Genomic DNA, 27,996 nt, shown 5'->3' with positions numbered 1-27,996 from the left:
TAAAACTGAGGCGATTTCCTCATATAAGTCTAATTTACCAACCATCTGAGTGTTATCGGCTCATAATATAAGTTTAGGCAGAGGAGCAACAACAGGTGTCACCATCGGCTCTTCCGCACTCGCACTCACCTTTGTGTAGTACAACATCCACAGCTCATAGAGCCTTTCCTTCGATGCCATCCCTCCGCCTCTATGGTTGCTCATCTGTTTGGATCTCTTTATTCTTTTAAAGATTCATACGAGCGCCGTCTGTCTGAAGTTGTCTCCTAAAGGCAGGGGCGCGCGGGGCGCTCCTGCCAACCATTCCTGCAAATATCCAACAGACGCACACACACACACACAAAAAAAAAATCCGAATGATGAAATAAATATTAAAAAGTTATCTCTGTATCGACGCGCAAAGTTGTCTGAAAACGCCAAAAACAAACAAGCCGCCGCTCCGAACACTTGCCGAAACTGTGCAAGCAGACAGAGGAGGAAAATGCGTGGAAATGCACGCGCGGAGAAACACCCATGTATGTCCGCAGTTACCGAGAGCTTGTTGCTGTGTTTTTATTGGAGTGAATCCCCCACGGGAGAAGCGACAGATGCCATCCGTTTAGGGCTCAGAAAGCACAGCGCTGCCCGTGTGGGTCCAGAGCTTTCAAAGGAGCGACTGATCATCAACTACTGTTGACAAGAGCAGCAGTTCAATGGGAAGTTCACTGGAGATCATGATCACAGGTAGGCTGATATTCTTAAAGACACATGCACTAATAAGCAACACCGCCTGATATTAGCAGGAAGTTAGAAAAAGGAAAACAGACACAGAGGAGCTAATTATTCACATAAAAAAAAAAAAATAAACATCTTTACAGACTAAGAATTTAGACCTTTTTTATTTTTTTTCAACAGCTACAGCTCATAATATAAAGATAAACAATCAAATGTCGAACTTTAGACCAGAGGCATAGCCAGAAAATTGTTATAAGGGTGGCCAGGCAATAACTAATGTACACTGAGGGGTGGCCAAAAGCAGATAGGCACCAAAAGCTCACGGTCAATCTACACTGTTCCTACAGGAAAATTAACGAGCAAAACATCTATATTTTCTAAATAAAGACAAACTATACTTTCCCACAGCCTTTGCTAACATATAGATGCATATATTCATAAATCTGTGCTTTCTAGATAAAAGGTATAGTGGATAAAATTCTTTCAGGTTTGAGTTTTGGGTGAACATCTTTTCCATTGTCAGTACTTATCTACTTTTATAAGTAATCATTCTGCATAAAATTGACATTAACAAGTACTTATATCTACATAAAATGATTAATTAATCTTTTATTAAAATAGTTGTTTATCCATGATTTCACTGAAGACTCCTAGATGACTTGCACAGACGCATCATTTTCTCTTTACCCATTAAACACTAAATCTATTTCTGAAAAGAGCATGAATTCTGTACTCATCATCTTTAATGTTAGTATATTGATGTGCATAATTAACCACCGTGTTTTTGTCATCAAGTAATTGTTAATATATGATAATTTAAATATTTTGGATTATCCACTTGAGAGTATTACTGTTGCCACTGTCTGTATTAGAGGGAAATAAGTGGTAGGGGTGGCCAATTACTGGCTAAGGGTGGCCATGGTCGACCCTTGGCCCCCCATCTAGCTCCGCCTCTGCTTTAGACTCCATTATATAATAGACCATTATTACTTATTATTATGTTGTAATAAACTGGACTGTAATCAAAGCAGGGGTTGAATTTGGAAATGATGCAAAAATCATGATGAAAAAATTATTTCATTGCAATAAGATGAGAGGATTGTCAGATACTGGCTTGACCAACTCAGAGATCCACAATGCAGATTGGAGAACCTGTGAACTGTCACAAATAATATATAGAACACTTCTGCAACCATATGGAATAGAGTATTTTTGGTCAGATAGACTTAAACTATTTAAATTTAATTATTTATTTAATTTAAAATATTTATTTTTTAAACATGTAAAATGAGTGATAGAACTAACAGTACGCATTCTACCATAAAATTTACCTTAAGAGCAGGTGGTGGCAGTGTATATATATAAATATATATATATATATATATATATATATATATATATATATATATATATATATATATATATATATATATATATATATATATATATATATATATATAAAATCAGAAAGCATGTAATTACTACTAAAAAATAAATAAATGTAAAAAACGTGGAATTAAAATATTAGTAGTATTAACCATCTACATTTTCTAAATAAAGACAAAAAAATATAGTATTAAATACAGTATAAAATAGGGTATAAATATAGCATTAATATAGTACTATATATAATACTAATTCTATTATAGTATTAGTATAAAATATGGTATTAGAAATACACTTATTTGATTTTATTTTTAATGCACCGTCTTATTTGTTCATTTAAAGAGATACAACGGTCTATTTGTTGATTGGAAACATTAGTTTTCAAAACAATCACATGAGAAGGCAAAAGGCCATCTCTATCGATGTGCTTGACAATCGATTGTACGGCCTCCTCTCTCAGGCCAGTTAATGGATCACAGACCGAATCGAGCGGCGTGTGGAGATAAACATGGAGAGAAACGTTGGGTCGCTGCAGGAGCAGGCGTTAAAGAGAAAAGAGAGGCTTAAAGCGCTAAGAGATAAAAAGCTTCACGTAAGTGTCTCTTCTAGTTTGGTATAATCTGTTGGAGCAACATAGTTAAGAAAACAACCTTTTATTTGCGAGGTTAGAGGTTAGATTAGCACAGTTAGCTTTTAGCTAACATTAGCAAATACATTAAAGAAAGTAAGAGCAATATTATCCGCTTTTATTTAGATACACTGGTGTACATTGGTATGTACAAGTTATTCGATATTAAATTGAGAAGAGTTCAAGTTTAATTACAAGTTGTTCTGATTTTGTAATTGTCAATAATGTAGTGCTGATTTGCTAAGCTAAATGCTGAAATCTTTATTTATCGATCTGTCCATGACTGCACAGGTTAAGGTCATCTGCATTCTTAAAGGTTGTAGATATATCTGTATTCTATTTTTTTTTTCTTTTATGAACTCAACGTCCAACACCAACCCTGTTTGAGAGAAATCATAAATCAACGACTTGCTTTATACTTTCATACTAACGTTTACTGCAGAAATTGTTAAAATTTGCTGTACCAGTGCTACCAATTATCAGTTCAGAAGTAATCTTATTGAACTGACTCCATTTGGTGTAATCTTTCTATAAATACAGTTGTACAAGGATTAGCTAAGCTTTTACCATCACAGGAATAATCAATCAATCAATCAATCTTTATTCCAGAGACAAAAAGGTCCATAGAGAAAAAGAAAACAAAGTTAACAATATATATATGTAAAAAAGAGAAAAATAAAATAAACATGACATATTCACCGAGTCACAAATAAATGATGACGCCAATGATTCCACAATCTTGAGTAGAGTCTCACCGTACTAAAAATAGGATTTACTAAAATTGCAATTATATTATTGCATGACACAGATACTCTACACACGCATTTATACATGAGATTCCTGAGCACAGCTGCACATGTGGGAACAGCATTATGTACAAACATATGGCTAGCACTGCTCCATCTAGGCACTTTGTGTAGTAGCCTCATGCCGTCATTGTATGCTACATAGAGTTTCTGCAGGCTACTTTTTTTGTATCTTCGCCACAGATGGGCTGTGTAAAATGAAGTACAAAAAGCATTAAAAAGAGCTATCTTCACAGCGGATGAACACATACCAAACTTTCTGATCAGAGCATTAACTTGTGCATACATCATACGATACTGCCTAAAAATGTCTCGGTCATCAGACAGGTCATCAGTTATGTAGTGTCCCAATTCAAATATTTAATTTCATTGCATATATTGAGGACATTGCCAGATAAAGAGAAGTCATGGGTTATCAGGTGCTTATCTGCCTTACTTCTAACAATCATAACATTGCTTTTCTTAGCGTTATATTTGATGTCAAAGTCATAACCATATTGGGAACAGACCCTTAGTAGTTGTTGAAGGCCAGCACTATATGGGCATAGGATTACCAAATCATCTGCATACATGATGTGATTGATTATGCGGTCACCAACCAGTTAAACAACCACAAACCCAGGTTCATATGATTACTTACCTAAACTAGAGAAGCTGTCAATAGGACCGTTGTAATTCTAATAGAGAACTGTAAGTCAGACATTGTTTAGGTGAGCCTAATAGCCTGTTGTTGTTATTATTAAACAGACCTGGACAAAAATTATGGTACCCCTAGAAAAGACTGAAAAAATTTGACCAAAGGGACATGTTTCCCCTAGAAACTTTGCTCAAATGTTCCAAATTTCAGAAATAGCAGATGCTAAAGTTAGAAAAAAATCTAAGTTTTGCTGCTTGATGCACCAAATCAACCAATCAGAGAAGCATATTGGCGAGCTGGCGGGGAGACGGACTGCTGATGCAGATCGCTATGAACCCCCCCCTTTAGAAATAGTTTATTAATGCCAAAATGTACTTAAAATATCAGAACCTGTAAGCAAAATATGTTTGCGTTTATTATTCTGGTGCTTGCAGTTTGTACCAAATATCTGAAAAACCCTAACATCTACTTCCAGTCACCACAACCAATATGGGAAAACCCACAAGGGGCAACCGGGCCTTAGGCAGCTGTTGCTGGATACCCAGTGACAGCACAACTCCAGTATATTTGGGTCTGGGCGGTTCTGACTGCAAAGTAATATTTTGCGGCAGGATTGTAATCTTGATGTACTGCCTGCACAGACGATGTTTTGAGGTGGACTTCCTCTCTTAATAACATGAAATAACACAGCAGCAGCAGAATCATCAGACGCATCTGGGCACACTTTACTGAGCGCTCATCAGGAGTTTCAAAGATGCTCCTGAGGTGTGTCTGACCTTTATGTGGACAAGAATCATAAAACCATATGCTCCTTCATTTTTGATGCTCAAAGCGCGTGCAGTGTGATTGTTTGTTTAAATAACCTATTAAACATAATATTGTACCTAACAATGAACCTCAGGATTCCAAGCTCTATACCTAGGGTATAGAGCTTGGAATCCAGAGGTTCTGAGTTCAGGCCCCACTCCCACAGACTGCCACTCTGGGTTCCTGAGCAAAGACCATTAACCCCACACTGGTCCCCTGGCGCTGCACAATGGCAGCCCACTGCTCCCCAAGGGAATGGGTTAAATGCAGAGCTAAAGCTCCAATGTCAGATCAATAATGTTAAATTATTATTATTGTTATTTAAGCAGGGAAGAATGACCTGCGGTAGTGTTCCTTTTTACGGACGGAGTGTAAAAGTCTTTCACTAAAGAAGCTGCCGAGCTCCTCTACAGTCTGAGGTGTACATCTTAGGAAGTATTCCTTGAATATTCAAATTGAATTTGAATATCGCATGTATGTTTCTTGTGTTTTGATTCTCAATCTTGTTGTAGTGGAAGATAAAGACCATGGCACACCAAAACCTTTCAAATTAGGGATCTAAGGGTACAAATAGTTGTACCAAATATCTACAGTACAGCCATGTTAGGCTGTACAGTTTAGGCATGTGACACCAAAACAAAACAGCCCAGGTAGTTCCTGTCTGTTAATAATGATAATGCGATAGTGTTTCATAAACAATTTTAGTTCTGGCTGGGTTTCTGATGATGCCTTTAGGTTCCTGACTTTCAAACCTTTAACCCACAAAATAACAAGAAATGCTTCAATACTCATTAAGCATGATCGTGAATATTAAAACAAGCTGTAAGTCACATGAATGACGGAAACAATACTTTAGCAGTTTCCTTTTTTTATTTCTATGCTGGTTTATTAAACTAAATGTCTTTTTAGCCACCTGAAACGTTGGGGGGAAAGAAGATCTGCCTCAGAGTTTACAATTAATGCAGGCTCCACCTCACTAAATATTGTTAAACAGTCAATACATTTCAAAAAGATAGCACAACAGGAGTTTAACTTTTTGCATCTTTTTATTTCTTCACAAAAATATATCAATATTTTTTGCATATTTGAAAAAGAAATAAGGTTTTTAAAACATAGTGAAAGCTGTAGTAGTAAACGATGTGCAATAATTTCTAGTAATATGTATCGCCCTGTCTAATTATGAAAACATGTCTGACTTATTTTAGAGAACATGTCGCTTGGTAGTTTGAAAGCGGCTAGTACATTCCATTTATTTGTCCTCTTAATCTGTAATCATCCTGGTTGAGTAGCACAGCATCTGGTTAGTGCTACTGTTTTCTCTCAACCTGTAACTTGAGGCAGGATACATTTTATGAACTGTCTTTAGAGGGGCGGGGTGGGGGGTTCTTTGTAGCTTGATGGAGCATATTCAGCATCACATATATATGGGGAGATTGTCTGTTGGACTTGATGTCAGAGGGCAGGGCTCATCAGTCCCTACTAGGGCTCACAGTCTGTGTCCACAAATTTGACACTTGCAATATTCTGCTCGTCTGCGGTGGTCTCTAACTGTTCTGCAAAGGGACATTTGCCTAAAGTGAACCTTATTCAAAGCAGAACCCCCTGTCCTGGCCATTATGCACTCAGAGAAATAGCAATTGTTGATAAACGTTTGTTGACATTCCTCCAGGCCTAAGTTGTTGCCGTTCTGTGCTGCACTTCAATAACGAGTCACTGCCCTGAATTGTTCTAGCAGGTGGACAGGAAGCCTCTTCAGGAAAATGCATTCTGGGAGGGGTTTGATTTCCTTTCTTACAAATTTAGAAATTTGAATCCAAATGTATCTTAGTTACTGTGAATAACTTTTGGAATTCCAGTTTCTTGTTTATACCTGGAAAGTTTTTGTGCATGAAACCTTTTTTTTTTTTCTTGCGTTTTCCAAACTGAACATTTTTACCCTAACTTCCAGATCAATCAGTTCAAACTCTCACATTTTTAAATAGCACCTCAGAATAGGTCAGCAGCAGAATCAGTGGAGTTCACTATAAAAATGTGTTGTTTTGATTCCCAAATTGGAGAACAAGATGACAAGCACCCATGATTGTGTTTAACAATGCAAATTTTGGCCTCTGCCTCCACTGTACCAGATCTAAATTGAGCTGATTCATATCCTCTTTTTGAAAAATAAGGTTTTTTTCTGTTTTTCACAGTTTAATTCAGAACTTTTAATTTCAGATTTCATCTGTTAGAATGCTGGATGCTAAAATTGTCTCGCGTTGACTTGTTTCTAGGGACGAGAGCAGGAAGATGAGGAACCAGAGAGCAAAAAGCCGGCATTAGAGGAAACCCCTGAAGAAAAGCACAGGTTAGTTCTCATCACAGTCTGTAGAAATACTTAGAATTTGTTTGTTTGGGTGCACATTGCTGTTCAGTGTTGGCTTGGTCCTCAGTTTACACACAAACGGAACTGAAACTGATCTTGATGTGCACAGTCAGAGCATTTATCTGCTCTTTATCTCCTCACCAGTGTGTGTGTGTACGTGTGTGTGTGCAGGTTGTGAGAATGGGTGTTTACAATGGGTTGGACCGTCAGCCTGTTGCCATTAGCTGCTCAAATATTCCACAGCTCGCCCGACTTCTTGTTAGCAGTTGGTAGGAGGGAGCAGCCATCTTTCCTGTCCTACAGGACCTTTTTTTTCCCATTGTTTATATTTAATGACTTTGCTCTAAAAGCACCTGAGGGAGTGGCGCTCCGTTTCCTCCAGTCCAACAGGACAGATCTCTCCCAGGGTGAAAATAGCTTCAGGGCTCACAAACATCTTTAGAGTGTGGATGTAAAGAGTGTCAAATGCAGTCTGTGGTTTCTGATCTGTGTTTTGCAAACAGTGACACTGGTCTGCAGTATGCTGTGGGTGTAATGTACCCTGCAATGGGCATTAAAGTTTAATAAGAGATCAGGTTGCGAAAGCAGGCTGTTAAAAATTTTTTTTCTTCTACTCCCTTTAAGGTTTTTAAAGTGCTGTTTAAGCTCTTCTCTTCTAACATTTTGTTCCAAGTCTGATCCAAAAGATGCACAAAGTATGCCTTGCAGCTCTTCCTGTTTCATCATGTTAGGTGTGGCTCAGACTTCAGTTCTTTATTCCGACACATGGGCGAACAGATTCCAAGTTCCTCGGATTGACAAATAAGATTCAAATAACTTTGAAAGCCTTTGAGATATCCCTGTTTCATGCTCCTCCTTGATGTCTGGGGTGTATAAAGTAATTTCTGCTGCTCTTGACTGTCTTCTAGCTAGATATCAGTAGGAATATTTGAACAGCCTTGCTGCCCCTCCTCCTCAGCAAGAGTTCTCTCTAAACATTTAGAGAGGGCCTATGCTCCGAATTTATCACAGTTTCACTTCGATGCAACGGTCTGCTTGTAATGGAAATGCATAAACACACCCCTCTGCGCTTGGAAGCATTAAACTTTGAGACGGCTAATAACAAAAAGTCTTCAAGGGCAGATTTGCACACCTACTGTGTTCTGCTAATGGAGGCAGTTGAAACTTTTTTTCTCAAGTTCTCTTTGTCTGTCTTTTTTTGGTGTGGGGGGAGAGGCTTAATATGTGATTGAGGTGGTGGGTTTAAATATTAATGGACACAAGACGGGGATTCTTAACCATGTTGATGACCTGCTCCCCATCGTTACACTGAAAGAATCCAGTTTCTTTTTGTGCCTCATTAAAGATGCAAAGATTTTAGTTTTCTGAGATCTTCTCTTTTTCTATTTTATCATTTGAAGTTTTCATATTTTTCTGTATTGCTGCTGAACTCTTCATCCAAATCCAAATGCAAATATTGTTTGTGATAGTCAACTGGATTTTAACAGAAACACCCAAAATTAGCTTAAGCAGCTGTCATAATAATTGTTGCCTTTTTCCATTTAAAAAAAACACTCTTGGTATGTTTTATGTTTTCTTTTTAAACTTCTGTGTTGATCCATTATTCTAACTTTTTTTTAACCATCATTTTCAAACCATAAGAATCTTATCCTGGTCAGTGTTTAGTCTGTATATGGAAATAAAAATACTAGAAATGGGCGAAGAATAAACCAATTAAAAAAGTTGAGGAAATAACTTGGACTGTGGTCATTAAATATGGATTAGGACTGAAAGGGCAAGATTCTAGATCAAGCAGCTGAAAGGAGCCTTATCTGTAGGATGGGGAACCTCAGGTGGAATAGAGCTGCTGGAGTTTCACAACTAAAGGAGTCATTTGAGGTGATCTTGGCGTTGAAAACCAGGTTTTTGCAGTGATTTTCAAGGTAACAATGTCTGATTATAAAACTGTGTCTCATTTATCATTTTCATTAGGGTTTCTCTGCACGGTTGTACAGGTTTAAATTGAGTCGGCTTGTTGTGTCAAGTTTGTGCATGCATACTATGTTTATTATGTTTTTATGTAGGAAGAAAAGGTACAATTAGCTCAAGTACACATGGTATGGATCCGAGCACACTGACTATTAAGCATTCATTAGAGAGATGGCCTGGTGAGAGAAACTGGGCCTGTGGCAGCCTGTTTTTGCAAATAGTGATCTTTAGCGCCAACCTGGAAAAGGGATTTTGTGCTCAGTCCTTTTTCTGACACCACCAGGTACCTCCCTCTGATAATCCTCGAAGACGTGATTGTTTGATGAAGTTTTCCTTCCTCATTTCCAAGGTTTCAGGCTTGTTGATCTCCAGGTGTTTCTGACCCCTTCAGTAGCCAGATTATCAACTTCCCGTTTGTATCAAGACTCTACTGTCAATCAGACCAGTGAAAGTGGTTTCCTCTACAAACCTTTGGAGTTCTACAGGTAGGTTAGCTGAGGTACGGTCATTTGTGTGGAGAACACACCCCTGGTGGGGTGGGACCTGTAGTCAGTTGATGGTGTGTTTCTTGGGAGCTGGGATGATAGTTTTATGCTTACAGAGAGAAGGAACATCATGCATTTCCAGAAGCTTCAAAAAACATGGTATTTTATTGAAAGCCTTGTATGATTGAAAATGTTAGCTGTTCTGAAGCCATTGGACTTTAAAACCTTGGCATATTTTAATACGGGTTACCAACCCGTTCCTGGTCAGTTGTACAGAGATTTGAGACAAAAGTATAAAGACGACTCGCCTGTTGAATTCAAGGCGTGTTTGATCATTTTGAAAATATAAAACATAGCCATGCTTCACGCAGTCATATTTGAACCAGCCTCATAAACATTTAATTTGCACATTAAAAGAAAGATATCTGCATAAAGACATGATCTGCTGTCAGCAAAGAGCTCCAGATCCCAACTAGCTGTCCTGCCTGTACCCATACAAGGCAGTGGACCGTCAGGCAGAAGGAGTGTGATGAATCTATCAGGAGCGTAGAATGTCAAGCTTCATCCCAAATCTTTTCTAAGCTCTGAACAGCTGATAAGACTGCAGTGCTGTGCTTGTAATGACAACAGTTAACCTCCATCCTCTGGACCCTCTGTGTGATCTGCAGAGACGATGGCTGAGCTCGCCAAGAATTCCTCAGTGTGGTGAAAGGCTAAGCGATTCGGCTTCAAGGAAAGAATCCCTCAGCTGTTTTCTGTTCTCCTTAAAGTCGGTGCCCAGGAGCAGGTGGAACATGTTAATCAGAAATACTTGCTGGTATAAATGGGGACTTTATGCTCTTAAGGCCTCCTTTTCAGGCATTAGTTGTGCAGCTGTGCAGGGATTTCAGATGATCGTTTATGTCCTTTAATTTGCCTACACTGCCACCTGCTGGATTGGTGAGTTTTTGAGGATGTTCTTTAAACCTTCCTTTGTTTTTTGTTTTGTTTGTTTTTTCTGTGTCCAGAGAGCTGAAATTGAGGAATTACACTCCAGAGGATGAAGAGCTAAAGGAGAGACAGGTACCCAAAGCCAAACCAGCTTCAGGTGAGATATGTAGATTTAGAAAAAAACAAAAACTTTATAATTTAGAAATGATTTAATACTGATCATATTATTTGGTTGCAGTGGAAGATAAAGTAAAGGATCAGTTGGAGGCAGCTAATCCTGAGCCCATAATAGAAGAAGTGGTAAATACTTTTGTTAAGCTCTGTTTTTCTTATTAATTCATTATTAGATGTCCAAGTTTAACTTGTTTTTTTTTGTCTGTAGGATTTAGCAAACCTTGCTCCAAGAAAACCAGACTGGTGAGGCATGTTTAAAAGTAGTCAATAACAATTGTAGCTTTTAACCTTTTGTCATTTTATGTGCTGGTACCAGGCAAAGATGAGAGTAATTGTAAATTAAATGAAAAAATATTGATCAACCATTTAAGCCTAGCCCCTTGTTTAGTCCCTATAAAGCTCATTTTTCTGCAGTTATACCTGCAATGAGCTGAAAGGCCAAGTTCAGCCATATGAAGAGACTGTATCCATGTCAATTTTCAGCCCTTTTCGCTGATTTTATATGCTTTTAGGATTTATCTTTGTCTGACTCATGCTAATGTATATATTTTGATCAGAACTGTTTCATGGGAGGTCTGGCTGTGTGTTAAAGGTTGTTTTCTTGCTAGACGATCCTACACCCCATACTTTGATTTTTTGCAGACTTTAACCTTTCCCCCAGTATTTTCCTTTGTAAGGCTCCATCCATCTATTCCTCAAGTCTGAACAGCCACCCATTGTCTGTTCATAAAACGCATCCCTACTGCATAATGCTCCCAGTGTTTAATGTTAGTTTTCCACCATAAATGCCATTTTGCATAAATGCTATTTTGGTCTCTTCTGACTAGAATAAACTTATTATGCAAATAAATGTATACCAAGAGAGATGCGTACCTCAGTTTTCTTTTTTTTCCCCCATTTATTTCTTTTTATTGTTTCATTGAGATAGGCGTATAATATTTGTTTTGCATAATTACTTTCTGTTTATCTATTACAAAAAATGCCAATAAAATGCATTGACGTTTATGGCCAAGTTCTATTGTGTATAGTCTGATGTGTTTGTATTGGATGTTATGGAACTTAAAAATGTCTTTCATTTTCGTTAATTGTCAGGGATCTGAAACGTGATGTGGCAAAGAAACTGGAAAAGCTGGAAAGACGAACACAGAGAGCCATCGCCGAGCTCATCCGTTAGTATCAACCCCTTTATTATGAGGTTTTCATCAGGATGAAGAGAGAGCCATGTTTGGACAGGGTTGTAAATTAGTAGGCTAATTGCTTTGTGACTCCTGGAGACTATGGTAGCTTGAAGGCCTCTCAGATGACTGATGCTACAGCTGATGGATGAACAGCTGCTTAAAACAGATGGATTATTTAAGGGAAACATGAAACTTATAAGAATATTTCCTTATTTTGGAGATAATAGTAAAGCTTTCAGAGAACTGGATGTGATGTAGCAGAATTTACTTGTGTTATAATTAGGGTTGGGAATTGAAAAGATTTTCACGATTCCGATTCCCTTTTCGATTCTATGAAACGATTCGATTCTTTATCGATTCTTTTTTCGATTCCAATTTGGGGGAAAAAGGAGAACAAACAGTTTGATTATCAGAATCAACTTTGTTTACTTAACTATTGCACAATCTTACAAACTCAACAAGATCAAGATGTCCACAGGAAATGTGAAACTGGAGTAACATCTGTGTTTAAATGAAAAATAAATATACAAGAACAAACTTAATAACCAACAATGTCTAATAACAAATGATGGGATAATAACCTATTTTAAATAACAAAAAATACTAATTATAAAACAGTAGTAGGGAAAATTAACAGTTATTTTGCAGAAAGATGAGCATATCTGCTTTTTCTGGAAGGATACAGGATCTTTCAGGGCTTATGGTGTCTCCAGCCGTGGAGAACACCCTCTCAGATGGGGTGGAGGAAGCCTGCACACAGAGGTAGTTTTCAGCCAGTCAGATAGCAAGGGCAGCGTATCTTGCTTGTTCCACCACCACAGTGTGGCGCTATCCCTGCAGGGGATGGAGGGCAAGCTTTTACAGAGCTGGATTTCCTGATCTACCCTCTGGGCTAAGGAAAGACGGGGCTTTGATTCACAAAGTGACCGCAGCTCGTTGTCTTCCTCCTCGAATAGTTCTTCCAACTTGCGTAACTTGCGTAACTTGCGTAACTTACGTAACTTACGTAAAAAACGTGACGTAAGTCGTGCTCCCCAGAGCCGGCGCTCTAGGCTCTGGTGCTGCGGGAATCGAAAAAAGAATCGTTCAGTGAGCTGCCAAACGATGCCATGGAATCGGAAAATACGGAACCGGTTCTTAACAGGAACCGGTTTTCGATTCCCATCCCTAGTTATAATGATGTAAATAATGATTTTTTTTGCTTAAAACTCTCTTTTTTTCACATTTAGTTCTGCATCAGTTAAATTCTGCTGCCTGCCAGCAGATTTCATGAATGCTGAAAGTCAGTCTAGATACTTTATTATGTAAAAATGCTGAAGGAACCAGATATAAATTAGATATGTGTGCAATGGATGAATGGATGGAGCAGACTAATTGTGGGGGTTTGATTGTGTCTCTCTGTCCAGGTGATCGCCTGCGAGGCAGTGAGGAGGAGTTGGCCGGGGCGGTGGGAGCCGTTGGTGTGGAAGAGGGAGACTCTGACTAAATTAGTGATGTAACAGAGGGTGTGTGTTGGGGGTAAAACGGGACAGGAATGGCGATTTGCTGTCAGATGTGAGCTGAAGATACTGAAGAGGTTTCATCCTGAAGAGGAGAGGGTTACATTTCTATTTTTTGTCAGGCCTTCCCATGAGTCATATTTTGTATATGTGCGTTATTTTTTTTTTTTTTTTTTTGTTTTTTTTTTTTTGATTTTGGAAGGTGCATTTTCATCTTACCAACAATATTTTATATTAAAATGTAAAATAAAATGAACATTAAACAAAAACAATGTAAAGTTTTATGTCAATTTTTTAAAATTATTATATAAAACATGGTTTAGAAGCAGAGTTCCTCCTTAAAGTCTAGGATTTATGCTGCTTTCTGGACCTGGATTAATTTAAGATTAGAAAATTATATTTCTTACATTTTTTTTTTCTCTCAGTTGCTTCCTTTGCTTGTCGGGTGTCTAAAGTATGCAATGGATTCACTCCAACCTGACCTATTTTAAATATATACATTGGAAAGTGTTAGTTATCCAACTATACACCATTATAGTCATTAATTAAATCTGTCTATGTATTCATTCATTATTTTCTCCACCCCTTCCCTTTTCTGTCCCTTTTATTCTTCCATTTCCCCATCTAGCCTTCCATCATTCATCTATCTGTCCTTTCATTCAGCAAATAGACCAGCATAATTGATCTCAACCATATCCTGTTTGTCCCTTCAGCCATTCCCCCTTTCAGTATTCTATTCTTACATTTTTAATGCTCCAAATTTAAAGCCTGACTCATGCAGAAATGCCTTTTTATAAAATGATCCCTTTTTATAAATAAAATCATGAATAATTGAATTATGAAGTTTCAGGAATTATTAATGACAGAAGCTCTGGTGTAAAAGGAGCTATACAATAGGATAAGAGTGTTATTTTAAAAACTTTACAGGCACAAATATATTTTTTTTTTCATATAAAGACAAACAACACATTTAAGTTACACATTTATTCAGAAAATTACCTGAAGATTCACTCTATCTGATGACCTCTAAAGGCTCCTGATAGGAACTGCTACATAATGTTTTGCTACGTTAGAATCAAAAACAAAGTTTGATTCTGTGCATGAAAGAACTAAAGAGGACATACAGAAAAAAACTGCAATTTTCACGCGTGATCTCAGATGCCAGCTGAACTGAAATGCTGCTCTTTCACAATAAAGTGCATCTTCTATCTACTTAGGCCCACAGCATCTCTGCGGGGAGACGGTAAACGGTTCTAGCTCCCCTCAAAAAAAAAAAACAACACATTTGCTCTTGTCTGCAAAGGCAAATGATCAAGGCAAATCAAAGCATTCAGTCACTGCTGTTTGGTAAATTCACAAAAACAACATAAATGAATGTTAAAGCAGCTGCAGCTCATAGCTGAGCTTCTACAAATCTACGACCTCGGGACTCATCAGCACGATGTTCACAAACTACAGAGTATTAGCAGAACGGCTGATGAAGGGTACATGAACTAAAGTGCTGGCTTTGTGACTAAATCTAAACAGTGTGATGATCACTGAGGTTGTGATTAATCCCAGAATCTTCAATATCATGGGATTACACAGCGGTTCAAGGAAGCAACAGGTTTTTCATCCCAGACTCGGAGGATGCCTTGGCCTTCAGGGAGCCAGAACAACTATTCCTGACTGCATGCAGGTAAACTAATGATAAAGGATTATTAATTAAACATGATGGACAGGATCACTAGTTGACCTTAAAACGCAGACCTCCATAGAATTAGCCCTTGGTCGAGTTCACTTCTGATCCTGTTGATACTTTACAGTTGACATTGGCCTGTAGGGTAAAGCTGATAGGGACTTGGAAAAGTATTTACACCCTTTAAAGTTTTTAATACTAGCACCATGAACTTTAACATAGTCTATGAGGTCTTTAGGTGACAAACCCATAGAAGCAAATAGCTTTAGAAATGGGGGGGGGGTTAAAGCTTTAAATCATCTCAAACAGGTGCCAAGCATTTGTATTCAACCAACTTTTATAAAATAAAACCTTGTACTGATTTTTTTCCTTTAGAAGTCTCATAATCAGTAGCCAAATGGTTTAATTTAACTTCTGTATATTATTTAAAAAACTGATGTTCATAAATATTCTCCACTTGAGTGAGACTTGCACCGTTAATTTAATGGAAACTGGTTCTTTATAGTGTAGAACTTTATAGAAGGGAAGAAAACTGACCCACATTTCTACCTGTTAAAGAAAATAAAAATAAAAACCTTTTTTTCACCAACTTCCACAACAATGCATAAAATTATACTGTCTATTAAAAAAAAAACCCTAATAAAATGCATAATATATTTGGGCTGTAACATGACGACGTTAAGATCTGAAGGGCTGTGAATACTTTTTCTCAAGTACTGTAACGGGAATCTGTGATGCATTCAAGGATCCTCAATCACATGGCCCTACACCTGATTCGATTTTCCTGGCTGCTGGTCCCAGCTCCACTTTGCACACCTTCTGAGCAAACTTCAGAGAGCATAACGTCTCTCCCACATTGCTCTCCAGAGCGGAAACCTTCAGAGGAACAATTCAGCATGATTAGTATCAGCGGGAGAAATTGGCATTCCTTGACTGAACGATTCATCTTACCTGCACCACCATGACAGTCTTGCTGCCTTTACCCAGGGAGTCCTGTAATAAGTACGTGAGACGCGAGTTCCTGAAGGGGATGTGAGTGTGCCGACCCCGAAGAGCCTGAATGACGTCCCCGAGCGACAGCAGAGAGCGGTTGATGTTCTGGGCCTCCTTCAGCCTCTCTCCTTCAGCACCAGACTTCCACACTCTCTCAGAGCCAGCCAGGTCCACTAGGTTCATCTTACCTGGGGGAGGGGGGGGATTCACAGAAATCGTGTAACCATAACATTAAAGGGACCCTTTAAAACCTGCTGATGGTTACACAGAGGAGTAGATTATCCATGACCGACCTGTGGTTTTAGATCCAGAGGCGAGGTCAGTACCCTGGACAGTGACGCACAGCAGAGCGTGGGAACGTGAGCTGTGCTGGTTCATCTGGGTCCCAAAGGTGATCCTATTCCTTCGAGCTGTAGCTAAAATCTTACAACAACAACAACCAAAAAACAAACAACTATTAGCATCAGTAATGGTTCAAAGAATAGTGATTAAAAGCAGTAAGAGAATGGTATCACCTTCTTAATATGATGAAAGCTCCTGACTTCTATAACCCTGAGGCCTGGTACATGCAGCTGTCCGGTTCCATCTGGGTTAATTTTTATGTCCAACTTCTCCCCATCCTTACTCAGCAGATCTCTGTAAAACAATTGAATCTTCAAATCACTTAGAAATAAGATTAATTTGTCCTGAATAGGTAAAACCAAGTAATACAAAAAAGTAAATAAAACCAAACCAAAGACTCCATCTGTACCTCAGCACCTCATTGTAAATCTCCACAGAGCTGACTGTGACTGTGTAAGACCACATGTCCTTTCTCTCATCGATCTCACTAAAGAGATGTTTCAGAGCTCGCTGGTTAATTCCTGGGTTTTCCACAGTGCCCTGGAAAACAAAAAGGACACCAAATTGTGGTATTTGATGGGGATATGATAATATTTAGGGCTGCTCAGTGGAACAGTGGGTAGCACTGCTGCCTTGCAGCAAGAAGATTCTGGGTTCAATTCCCAGCCCAGGGTCTTTTTGCATGGAGTTTGCATGGTCTCCCTTAGCGTGCCTGGTTTCTCTCCGGGTACTCTGGCTTCCTCCCACAGTTAGGTTAATTGGCTTCTCTAAATTCTACTTAAGTGTGAGTGTGTGAATGGTTGTTTGTCTCTGTGTTGCCCTGCGATAGACTGGCGACCTGCCCAGGGTGTACCCTGCCTCTTGACAGTGGACAGCTGGAGATAGACACCAGCACTCCGCTTGGGATAAGTGTGACAGAAAATGGATGGATGATAATAATCAATCAACACCATTCACACCAAAACGCTACGTACCTACTTATAGCTCTGCATATTTTTTAAAACTAACCCCCAAAATAATCATCCTTTGTGTGCATTTTCTATTGTGTTACAAAAAAATAAGATTTATAATAGCCAGAAAGCTGGCCCATTTGGCATTTCAAATAAGTTCAATCCAATTCAATAATACTTTATTAATCCCAAAGAGAAATTCAGTTTCCTTCTGGGATTAATAAAGTATAAATTTCTGGATTTTTTAAAATTATTTAAATTTAATAATTTAAATTTCTATAGAGAAAACATGTTCTTTTTCTTCGGCAATAATGGAACAAAACTCACTCCACACTATATTTGACCAAGAATTGATCAGACTTCATTTAAACTAGTATAAAAAAATATAAAAAAGTAAATGCTTCAAAAATATATTACAGTGCAGCATTATTCAACTCACAGGTTAAAAGCCTTTTAATTTTCCATCAAACTAAAAATATACTTTTGTCCTCAAAAGGAAACTACTTGTTGCCTATAGTGTTTATCATCAAAACAAGATATGGGAAAAAAATTAATACCGGTAATAAGGTAAATAAATCTGAGCTGTTGGGTTTCATATTTAGAGAGATTTGTTGTTTTTTTTTAAACAAGAGAATCTGCCCTAACTTACAAAGAAAAACACTGATATATTGATAGAAAATATCTGTTTAAAGATATTAGATTGTTGCCAAATAAATATAAAAGTTTAAATCTAATTATCCTGATACACTTTTTCTCACTTTAATAGTATTTCTCATATATTACTCTGTTATTAACTTCTTTAATGACTGGTGAGGCAAAAAAAAAAAGAAACAGCCAAGGAAAATATTGTATTTAAAGGAGAAAATGTGCTGGTATTACTATGATTATTCAGACAAATAAATTATCTTGGTCTGCATGTAGTGGGAACGGTGCTATAATACAGTAGTAATGTTTACCTCCATGGTGTAGGTTTTTCCAGAGCCTGTCTGCCCATATGCAAATATGCAGACATGGTAGCCATCAATGCAGGACGTCACAAGAGGTTCAATCTCCTGAAAGACCTGTTCAAACAAGTCAAGAGTGAGGTGGAGCTTCAGGGGTTGCTATGACAACATGTCCTTCAGCCCCTACCTCTTCCTGTGTGGCATGAGGCTGGAAGACCTTGTCCAGCTCAAAGCTGCGACTCTTTCCCTTGCTCATCACAGTGACGGAGGACTCGTTGTTGGGGTCCGTCGTCACAACAACAGACTGACCTTCCTCGTGCTGGTCCTCCTTCAGCACAGGCTTCACCCGGCAGAGCACACGGATGTTGCCTAGAACAGAGAGATGGCTCAGTAAGGGAACTTTTTACCAGATTTACAGCAAAGGTGACCTATTTACACCTTTCAGCTCCACCAGCTGCTCGTGTAACTTCCTGCGCAGGGCCACCTCTTTCCTGTATTTCTCCAGAAGATCCTTGTTGGCTTCAGACATCTCACTGATAGCTGCTGAAATCTACCAAAGACAAATTACAGTTTCAAACCTTTAAGAATCCAAAGGTTGTTTTTTTTTAAACCAACATCCAGGATTAAAGATTTAATTTACCTGCTTCTTGGCTTCATTGATCGCTGCACCATAAAAGTCAGAGAAGTTTCGAACCTGACTCCTTAGACTGGCGTAGTCTGTTTTCATGGAGCGCAGGGTTGGAGGGAGAGCTGTAAGACGCTTCTGCAAAGCTGATCGAGGAAATAAACTTTGAAGAAATAATCTCTGAGTGAATGAAACGTTCGGCATATTTAGTAATAACTCACTGAAGAATTGGTCCTGAAGGTTCTGGAAGTGTTCAGCAGAGCAGCTGGCAGCAGCCTTCACAGCCTCCTCTTTCCTCTCCTCCAAGTGGCCAATCTCCTTCAGCAGTTCCTCTCGCAGCTTACAAATCTCCCGTTCATATGCTGCAATCTGTAAACGGTTCAGTTTTTCAGTCTCTCTGCTTTACAATTACAGAGTATTAATTTCAGCTCTGCATTATTTCTGGAGGGAATGTGGAAATTTTATTTTGTTTCCTCATTTGTTCACTTGCCTTCAATTTGTTCCTAACAAAGTTTTTTAAGAAACTTGCAACATGCAGCGATCTGGTTAACGTTTGACTCTTTTGATAATACAAAAAAAAAACCTTTTTTTTTAACTTTAAACTGGATTTTTAAACTGGATTTTTTTTAATGATTGCATATTTAGTTGTGGTGATAGATTGGCGACCTGTCCAGGGTGTACCCCGCCTCTTTCCCGTAGACAGCTGGGGATAGGCACCAGCACCTTTCTCGACCCTAGCAGGGATAAGCGTGACAGAAAATGGATGTATGGATGGATCAAGTCTTGGCTAACTGTCAAATGATTTGTGATTTAAATTGGGCCTTTGACTAGGCCATTCTGAAATATGAGAATGCTTTAATCTAAACTGTAGCACTAGCTCTCTCAGGTCTTTCAGAACCTTCTTTTATTTTTTTTAATGTTGCATTAAACCATGCTCCATGTACGCATAGAATATTATTTCAAAAGTTGTCCTTTATTTAAGGGCGTTTATGAAGCGGTTTGTTCACAAATTGTTGCTTATAACCCTCAAACTAAAATAAAAGTGTGTGATTTCTCCTTTAGGTTTGTGCAGTAACTATATAGTGCTCACCTTGTGCTGCAAGTTGCAGCTATATTCATCTGACTTCCTGATCTGTTCCTCCAGCTGTTTGCACCTCTCATTCTGATTGGACAGCCTTTCAGACAGAACCTCATTCTTCTGCCTGGCTTTGGTCAGCTGTTTGACTGTGGCTGGAGATTCCACCTCCACTGTCTGGGTGACATACTGGCAGAGAAGACAGACATCTTTTCAGAATGGTATAAATAAATTAGAGTCCTTCGAGAATCCATCAAATGTCTGTAAGGATGCTTTACCTTTACAACTGGCTCCTTGCCTCTTTCTTTATTAAGCTCCAGCTCCAGCTCTCGCACCCTGTCTTCACGTTTTCTCAGCTCCTCTCCTCTCCTCCACTCTCTCTGTTCACTTTTTCTCTCCAGATGTGTGAGCTGCTCCGCCCGCTGCTGCAGGGAGAGCTCCAGCTGTTGAACTCTGCCACGAAGGTTCTCATTCTCCTGTCAAGTTAAAACAAACCATGGTGCAGGTGGGTGTTAACAAGGCGCTGATGAGCACTCATGAGTTCGAAGCTGAGCTCAAGGTCCTTACCTTGATGAGCATGTTGCTGGACTGAGATGGGATGGCGGAGAGCTGCTGCAGGAGGCCTTGGGTAATGCTCAGGTTCTGTTTCAGGCTCTCGTTCTCAGCTGACAGACAGAGCACACGCTTCTCTGAGTCTGTGGCCCCCTGAGGAGAAAAAACATAAGATGGAACTCTGACATGACATGAAATAAACAAAAGCTGGCAAAAATGTAAAGCTATATTATTTGGATTATGATGAAACATGTTTATTTGACACCTTGGTAATAAGAAAAAATTATTTCAGTATGTTTAAAAAATTGGATCCAACTTGTCCTAGACATTGTTAGAACTGAAAAAATAAATAAGATGTTTGATTAAAATAAACTGTATAATGATTTAAGTAAAAGAAGATCGATTCTGAGGTTGGAGCAAATATTATATGAACAAGATTGTAGGTCTTAGTTATGATATCTAAATTATGTTGGAAATCTTACAAATGTCAGTCACATATTGCAGTACTTTACAAAAGTACTCTGATTTTTAAAAATATGTTCTTTATACAATAATAGTTTCTTACATCACATCCTGTCCAGAACTTTGGTGAAATGCATACAAAAAAAATAAATAAATAACAGAACCACTTTTCGTAATTCAAAAGATCTGTTGGCAGAAGTCGATAAATTTTAACAAATAACTTATATACTAAAATAGATAAACATATTTAGGTTTTCAGGATTTTGATGCGTGTATGTTGCTATAATGAAAATTAAGGTGCAAAAAAAAAAAAGTGCCTCAAAGGTGTGTCCAGATTAATTAAAAAGTTATTTTTATTTGCAGGGATTAATCTGTGTAAATCATGAAAATAATCTATTGAAAACATGTTAAGTTACAAAGAAAAGGTTTGTTTATGGGAAAACTAATTAAAAAATAATAACTTTAAAAATGTATGACTTTCACTGATGATTTTCTGTTTCTTATTTTGGTGAAATACAAAATAAAAAACCTACAAAAGTAAAGTTTTTCTCTACTAAATTTGAAAAACAATTCGATAAAAGGTAGAAAAAAATGTGCATTGCTTTAACTTTACTTCTTTTTAGTTTCATCTGTTTAATGTTTCTTGATGTGTTTGATACTTATTTCACCTGCCGTATCTGCCACTTTGCTCGCTGTCTGCTAATATATTTAAAACAATGTTAGTCAGATCTAAACAAGGGAAATTCATCTGTGAAAATAAAACCTGTCCTGTGTTTAGTGTCTGACCTTCTTCCACTCTGAATAGTGTTTGTATACTGGAATCAAAGCTGGACTATTCACAGTGCGCTGCTGTGTTGTTAATAATAATGTGTGAAATAAATCTCTCAGTTAAAAGTCATGAGTTTAAAAAGAAGAGCAAAACTGCATCAAAAGTAAATGTTTGAGTTATTAGTGTTTGATTTTCTATCCATACACCTTCATCAGCATGTGTTCCAGTCGTAAAATATACGTCTTTGAATTTGAGTTTTTCTACTTCTATTAATTGTAACCTTATTGCTGTACAAGGTAACCTGGGTGCTGCTTGACATTTAGAGAGCTATTTTTAATCCAATAGGTGGGGCAGATGTGCTGATTGCTTGAAAAGTGACAAACACTTGATGAATGACTCAGCTTGGTCAGCAGGACTCACAGTGGCTGTTCTCAGTCTCGACAGCTCCTCTTCACGCTCCTCTATGCAGCTCTTTAGTTCATCAATCTAAAAAAATATATATATACAGAAAATTTGATTAGATGTAGCAAAAAATTAAAATAATAAAATATATTTTTTCTCAACAAACTTCTTTCAGTGTCAAAATATTTTTCTTATAAGATATTTTTCCTGATTAAATTAGGTAGAAGTATCACTTCTGCAAAAATAAAATAAATTTTTCAAGATTTGCTTTTGCAATGCATGAATCCATGATAGAAATTCAAGCTTATAATACAGGATTTACATGTTCAATAAAGGTTTTATTGATATGTATTTAAACTAGCCGTGTACCTGGTGCTGAAAGGCCTCGATTCTGGTATGTCTGTCTCTTTCTTTTTGCTCCAGCTGTGAGTGCAGGAGGCGGAGCTCTCCTCTTAGTTTACTCCTCTCACCCTGCAGCCCACAGAGAGACTCCACCAGACTGTGCACACCAGAAGGAGTCGCTACGTCACAGCTGGACTCACCTGGAAAATGACAAAAGAAACGGACTATGAGGACTCGAATCACAGTCAAGTCTTCAGAGGTCTTCACACACCTTTTTAGACAAAAGTGCAAGGGAAGACTAGTTTTTTTGTTACATTAGATACATTTTTCAATGATGGCATAATTGATTAAGGGAGATAACTATCCAAATCAAGTTTGCATTGTGTACAAATAGATTAATGTATTTCTTCCTACATCCTGAATTCTGTGAAAAAAACACTTATTCAACTGAAGTGAACTGGTAATATAAAATAGGCTAAAATATCTCAAAATGAAACAGATCAAGGGCTGAAAATATTGGTCTAAAGTGTTACAAATAAGCCTTCTAATGTGTTTGTTCTCCAGTGAACCACGTTAAGAACTGTTATCCATTAATGGAGAAAACATGGAACGGTGGTGAACCTTCCCAGCAGCGCAGGCGTACCAAAGCAAACATATAAATACCTGACTTTGGTTCAGTTAAGGTCAGAGTTTATAATGCAACATGAAACAAAGTTGAGGGAAAACTGCCTCTATGGGTTTCAAGAAGAAAATGGCCACAAAGTAAAGCTAACAACTATGGAGGAAGTTTTAAGAAAAACAAGCGCGTACCAGCAGTTTGACTTTAGGGTTATATTGTGACGGACTAACCACAAAGTCTGCTCTCTACCAGTGAATCTTTAAGGAAAAGACCCAAATCTACCAGTCTACTAAGCTCCACTCGTTAGGCTTACAGTATGCAGCAGGACATTAAACCAAAGTGCATCACTGGGTCTACCTCTGAGTGGTTAGAAAAGAGAAGGTTTTGGATTGAATGGATTAGGTTAATCTGACAGAGAAGCTGCAGCAACACCTGTTTGAAAACCCTGGAATGAGGCTGAATTAAAAACAACTCTACCAAAAATATGTTGATAAATCCCCCCCAAAGGACCCACTGACAGCATTCAGTAACATCTAACAGCAGCATTATGCAAAGACTGGCATCACCACTAATGCGCTAAATAATTAAGTTTAATTATAGATCTAAATGGAGCTGAGGTTTTTTTGTTTACCTGGTGATCCTTTTGTATTAAGATGTGATTGATGAGCTAAAATATTTGTGCCAAAAAGCAAAAACTCTTGTGTTTACTCATTAAAGTATCCTTCTTTTATAAGCATATTTCACAGCATTATGTGAAGCTAAATGTCACGCAGCACACAGGTTGTCGTCATGTATTCATCAGCAGTACCATTAAAATTCATGTTCCTGTGTTCTCTCAATTCCAAGACTTGTATTCAAAAACATAAATAGAATTACTGAAACTCCAAAAACCATCTTGTACCTGACCTGGAGCAGAATGCCAAATAATGTTTTTATCAGTTTTTCTGTCCTCTCAATGATTTACAAAGCTCTGTCACCTACTATTTTCATACCAGGACTTTATGCTCATTTAATTAGCACTGCATGTTAAGTTTGCCCTAGTTTTTTAAAAGAAAAATAGAGCATTGGTGAAGGGTGAAAGTTGCAGTCTGCAGAAGGACGCTAAACTGGAACTAGGCACATTTTTAAAGTGGAAGCCTAAAATGATGTTAAATAAAAATCTAAACTTGATGAATAGAAAATGAATTTAAGAAAACGCAGAGATCTAAAGCAAAATGACACTGCACAATTAATGACATCGTGAATATTCATGATGTGCAGTATTGCATAGAGCTGCATTTTGCATTACACCTAAAAACAGGGAGAGAAACAAAGACTAAAGCATTTTAAGCATTGGGAACTCCGGCTATTTTTAGCCCAACACATTTCCACGTGCTGCCCCAGCATGTGCCAGACCCTGTAACTGCATTTGCACCGCTTTAAACAGCCATCAGACATGTTTTATTAACGTCAAAGCAGCCTTAATCCTGTAACCTGAGGGAGTCCTAAGATCCTCTATTTTTACATTTCCTTCAAACTGAGGAGAATTTGATCAGTCAATGAGCTACCCATATTTTAATGCACCTGTTAACAAGGTGCACAGCAATTAAGGAAACCGTATGGGTTTTACTGTTTATGGTTTCTGCTGAGGTAAAAGAACTAACCTGAGGTTACATCTAAAACACAGCGGTTGTAGAAAAGCAGAACTCTGAGGGGCAGAGCGTCTGCCTGGTCTTTGTGGTGACACAGCTACGGAGAAACATCCGGCAAATCTAATAATGTTGCTTTGCTGCTGGTGGATCAGGTGTTCTATAGAAATGTTCCTTGCTCTAAAATAGGGAAGAGGAAATGGAAAGCCTGATATGCAGCTGATCTTTTTAAAACGGTGACATTCTTATTAAAATCAGAATGGAATTATTTTAGTTAGGATATTTTTTAGATTATATTTTGAAGATTTAACATGACAATATGTCACAGCAGTGTATCATTGTCAATTTTTAATTGTTTGGCAATCTAGTTATTAGCTCTTCCTTGTGTGAAATGTACATTTCGCTGAGGAGTTATAAAACGTGGATAAGATACATTAAGATGATCTATCTAACAAAACTATAAGACCTGCTCTACTGAAAATTACTGTTAGGCCTATGATTCCAGTCATCCCAGTGAACTCCACTATGAATCCACCAGCAGTGCAGCTTGTTCCATCACCATTGTTCCAGTTATTAGGGGCAGGAACAAATTTAATCAAGAAAATTCAAATGAGAGTTAAAAGAGTTATACTGGCTAAGTTACGAAGAACATAATCATTATTTATAATTACCACTGCTTGGATCAGCAGCATTCCACATGGATTCTCCGAGTCCAATTCTGGCTCAAGTAAACCTTGAATGCTAATCTGCCAGTGATCACTTTTTTGACCATAGGTTTTATAAACTGGATTGTGTTCTATTCTTATCTTTATTTGAATTGTTTTTAATTCTCCTTGTCCTACCTCCACCTGCCAAAGGACTGTAGATATAAATCAAATTTTATTATCTTATAATAAAAAGCATTAAATGCTGACATTTACGTTCAAGTCCAGCTGATTCATCTGCCTTGGCAGCAACCAAAAAAACCCAAAAAGGATCATTTTATTTATTTATTTCCTTTATTTTTGATGTATTTGGTGAAATCTTGCAATAAAATCCACATTTTATTAACCATCTCTCATTGGTTTGCCAACAACATGAGATCATATATTGATCAAAGCCCAGTACCTTTTGTACGGATCTGTTTTTCTTTAGGCCTTCACAGTATGGAAGTAATAAGCCACCTTGTTTTCCCCTCCCCCATCTTACCCTCACTCATTGGGCTCAGACTCTGCTGCTGACTGATGGCCTCCTCCAGGCTACTTATGATGCTGTTCTTGTCCCTGATGCGCTGGCGGTAGGAGGCCCGCAGAGCCTTCATCTGACGGCGGTGCTGGACGCGGTGCCTCTTCAGCTGAACCCTGTACTGGTCGGCCTGCTGCTGCAGCTGCTGGAAGTGGGAGTACTGCTCCAGAAAGCTTAGCAAGTGGGACATCACTGCCACAAGGGGAGACTCCGCCAGCTGTAGAGATGGACGTACAGCATCAAAGTTTATCATCAGGGAATATTTAATTCATGTCAGCCTGCTGCACCAAGTCTACCTTGGCTGTTGCCTCCATCTGAACTTGGGAGACTCTCCTCTTCTCAGCCTCCTGTTTAAAGGACAAAAATGCCGCCAGTGGTGTGCATGCAGGGATATCTGTTCCATCATCCTCATCTTCTTCACTCAGCTCATCACTTTCACTGCTGCTGCCTGGTCAAACATCACAAGAAAACAGAATAAGGAACTGTTTGCATGGATCTAGAAGAGTCTCAATATCCTTGCTTGTTTGAATCATCATGTGCATGTGTGAGTTTGATGTGCATGTGTGGATCTTGTCCTGCGCATGCATGGATCTTGTGCTGTGCATTTGTTGATACTGAGACTCTTCTAGCTCCATATGTTTGCACCAAACATTTAGAAGGAAATCTTCACGTAGAACATGCAGAGTTTCTCTCTCAGAAACTCACTTGATTCACTTAATCCAGCAAAAGATTTCTCTCCTGTTCTGGGGGCGTGGCCATCTCTTCTCCTTGTTTCCATGGAAACAGGTCCTGGCTCCTATGCACAGCATCATATTCAAGGGTCAAACAATAACAGATTCAAGTGATTTAAAGACACACAAATGTATTTAGAAGGGAAATCTGTATTCCAAACCGAGACATGAGAAGGACTACATCCAGTAACAATCCGATCTGCTCTGGAAACCTGTGGCAGGGTTGATGATTCTAAACATTTCTGAAAAGAAAAGATTTATGGGTACAAATAATGTGTCCAGACTTACATCTGGGGAAGCTCTAGAGGCCCCCTCTAAGGCATCTTCCTCGTCCTCCTTCCTGAAGACAGTGTAGAAGATGTAGACTAAAAGGGAATAAAAAGCGTACATCTCCACGCTGTGACAGCTCCTGCAAATGACAAATGAATCCAGCGATTTGCAGTCATTGGTAAACTGTCCAAACGCATGAAAAATCTAGGTTTTACTCTAACATGCAGGGAAACTGATCAATTAAATATAAAAGGTATTTCCCTTGATGCACCCAAATCTCTCCAGCATTTTTCCAGTTTTCATTCCACTCCATCCAAATGAATTCCTCATCTTTTGTACCTCATCAAACGACGTCTCCCTCCTGATAATAGGGGCCTGTAAATCCAGCCCTTTGTATTCCAGAGTCACGCTCCATCTGTGTCGTCAGTCCCAGCTTCTTTCCTCTGGAGCTGCTTTGGCTTCCCTGCACTGCTTGGCTCCTTCAGTTCTCCTCATCCTTTCTCACTCTGCTCCATCCATGGAGCATGCTCAGTAAGGCTTCCTGAGGCGCTGCAGTGGTGCAGCTGCAGACAGATTTTTTTTTTTGTTGAGATTAAGGTGATGGAGCTGATGAGAGTGCTGCTGGCCAGGGTTAGGGGTAGAGAAGATGGTTGGTGGTTGTTTTCTTCTGAATAAATGATGTAGATTAGTAGGTCACTTGAAAAAAAAAAATAATTTTAAAGACTGAACACTTAAAGTTGCAAAACAAATTGATAAAATGCATCTTTGAGAATGCATATTAGACAGGCTGGGAGAGCACCCATACCTACTGAATCT

The 27,996-nt window shown here is 38.4% G+C and overlaps 3 protein-coding genes across 6 annotated transcripts in view; 1 reads left to right on the top strand and 2 right to left on the bottom strand.

Annotated features, from left to right (window-relative positions):
* Positions 1 to 693, bottom strand: part of nbeal2 (neurobeachin-like 2) — a 61,202-nt gene extending 60,509 nt beyond the window's left edge. For all 4 annotated transcript variants that reach the window (XM_038269481.1, XM_038269482.1, XM_038269483.1 and 1 more), the window contains exon 1: positions 130 to 693. In XM_038269481.1, the coding sequence (XP_038125409.1) occupies positions 130 to 204 (75 nt within the window). In that variant the 5' untranslated portion in view covers positions 205 to 693. The remainder of the gene's footprint in view (positions 1 to 129) is intronic.
* Positions 694 to 2,535: 1,842 nt separating this feature from the next.
* Positions 2,536 to 13,834, top strand: ccdc12 (coiled-coil domain containing 12). Its single transcript, XM_038269539.1, has 7 exons — positions 2,536 to 2,692; positions 7,249 to 7,322; positions 10,801 to 10,880; positions 10,962 to 11,023; positions 11,106 to 11,140; positions 11,990 to 12,066; positions 13,482 to 13,834. Exons 1-7 carry the CDS (start codon positions 2,609 to 2,611, stop codon positions 13,559 to 13,561), a joined length of 492 nt encoding a protein of 163 aa, XP_038125467.1. The 5' UTR covers positions 2,536 to 2,608; the 3' UTR covers positions 13,562 to 13,834.
* A 709-nt stretch (positions 13,835 to 14,543) lies between these two features.
* Positions 14,544 to 27,719, bottom strand: si:ch211-257p13.3 (kinesin-like protein KIFC3). The gene is made up of 20 exons (XM_038269538.1): positions 27,520 to 27,719; positions 27,199 to 27,319; positions 26,885 to 26,975; positions 26,476 to 26,627; positions 26,144 to 26,396; positions 22,736 to 22,908; positions 22,385 to 22,450; positions 20,749 to 20,886; positions 20,460 to 20,657; positions 20,197 to 20,370; positions 19,328 to 19,475; positions 19,122 to 19,252; positions 18,920 to 19,031; positions 18,669 to 18,850; positions 18,494 to 18,598; positions 16,997 to 17,127; positions 16,761 to 16,881; positions 16,539 to 16,668; positions 16,204 to 16,433; positions 14,544 to 16,128 (listed from the first exon to the last, which is right to left on the bottom strand). The coding sequence occupies exons 1-20, from the start codon at positions 27,522 to 27,524 to the stop codon at positions 16,003 to 16,005; spliced, it is 2,787 nt and encodes a 928-aa protein (XP_038125466.1). The 5' UTR covers positions 27,525 to 27,719; the 3' UTR covers positions 14,544 to 16,002.
* Positions 27,720 to 27,996: the final 277 nt, after the last annotated feature.

Source organism: Cyprinodon tularosa, unplaced genomic scaffold, assembly GCF_016077235.1.
Source record: "Cyprinodon tularosa strain WSP-4 unplaced genomic scaffold, ASM1607723v1 ctg73, whole genome shotgun sequence".
Lineage (NCBI taxonomy): Eukaryota > Metazoa > Chordata > Actinopteri > Cyprinodontiformes > Cyprinodontidae > Cyprinodon > Cyprinodon tularosa.
Note: the sequence above shows the minus strand (reverse complement) of the source record. Positions and strands in the feature narration are given on the sequence as shown.

What these genes read in the sequence shown, in the direction of transcription:
- si:ch211-257p13.3 (XM_038269538.1), bottom strand. An exon ending in CCAGCAACATGCTCATCAAG is followed by an intron (nt 20,658 to 20,748) that starts GTAAGGACCTTG and finishes TTAACTTGACAG; the next exon opens with GAGAATGAGAACCTTCGTGG. An exon ending in GCTGCAACTTGCAGCACAAG is followed by an intron (nt 19,476 to 20,196) that starts GTGAGCACTATA and finishes AACCGTTTACAG; the next exon opens with ATTGCAGCATATGAACGGGA.
- ccdc12 (XM_038269539.1), top strand. Translation starts at nt 2,609, where the DNA reads ATGGAGAGAAACGTTGGGTCGCTGCAGGAGCAGGCGTTAAAGAGAAAA. An exon ending in AGCCCATAATAGAAGAAGTG is followed by an intron (nt 11,024 to 11,105) that starts GTAAATACTTTT and finishes TTTTGTCTGTAG; the next exon opens with GATTTAGCAAACCTTGCTCC. An exon ending in AGCCATCGCCGAGCTCATCC is followed by an intron (nt 12,067 to 13,481) that starts GTTAGTATCAAC and finishes CTCTCTGTCCAG; the next exon opens with GTGATCGCCTGCGAGGCAGT.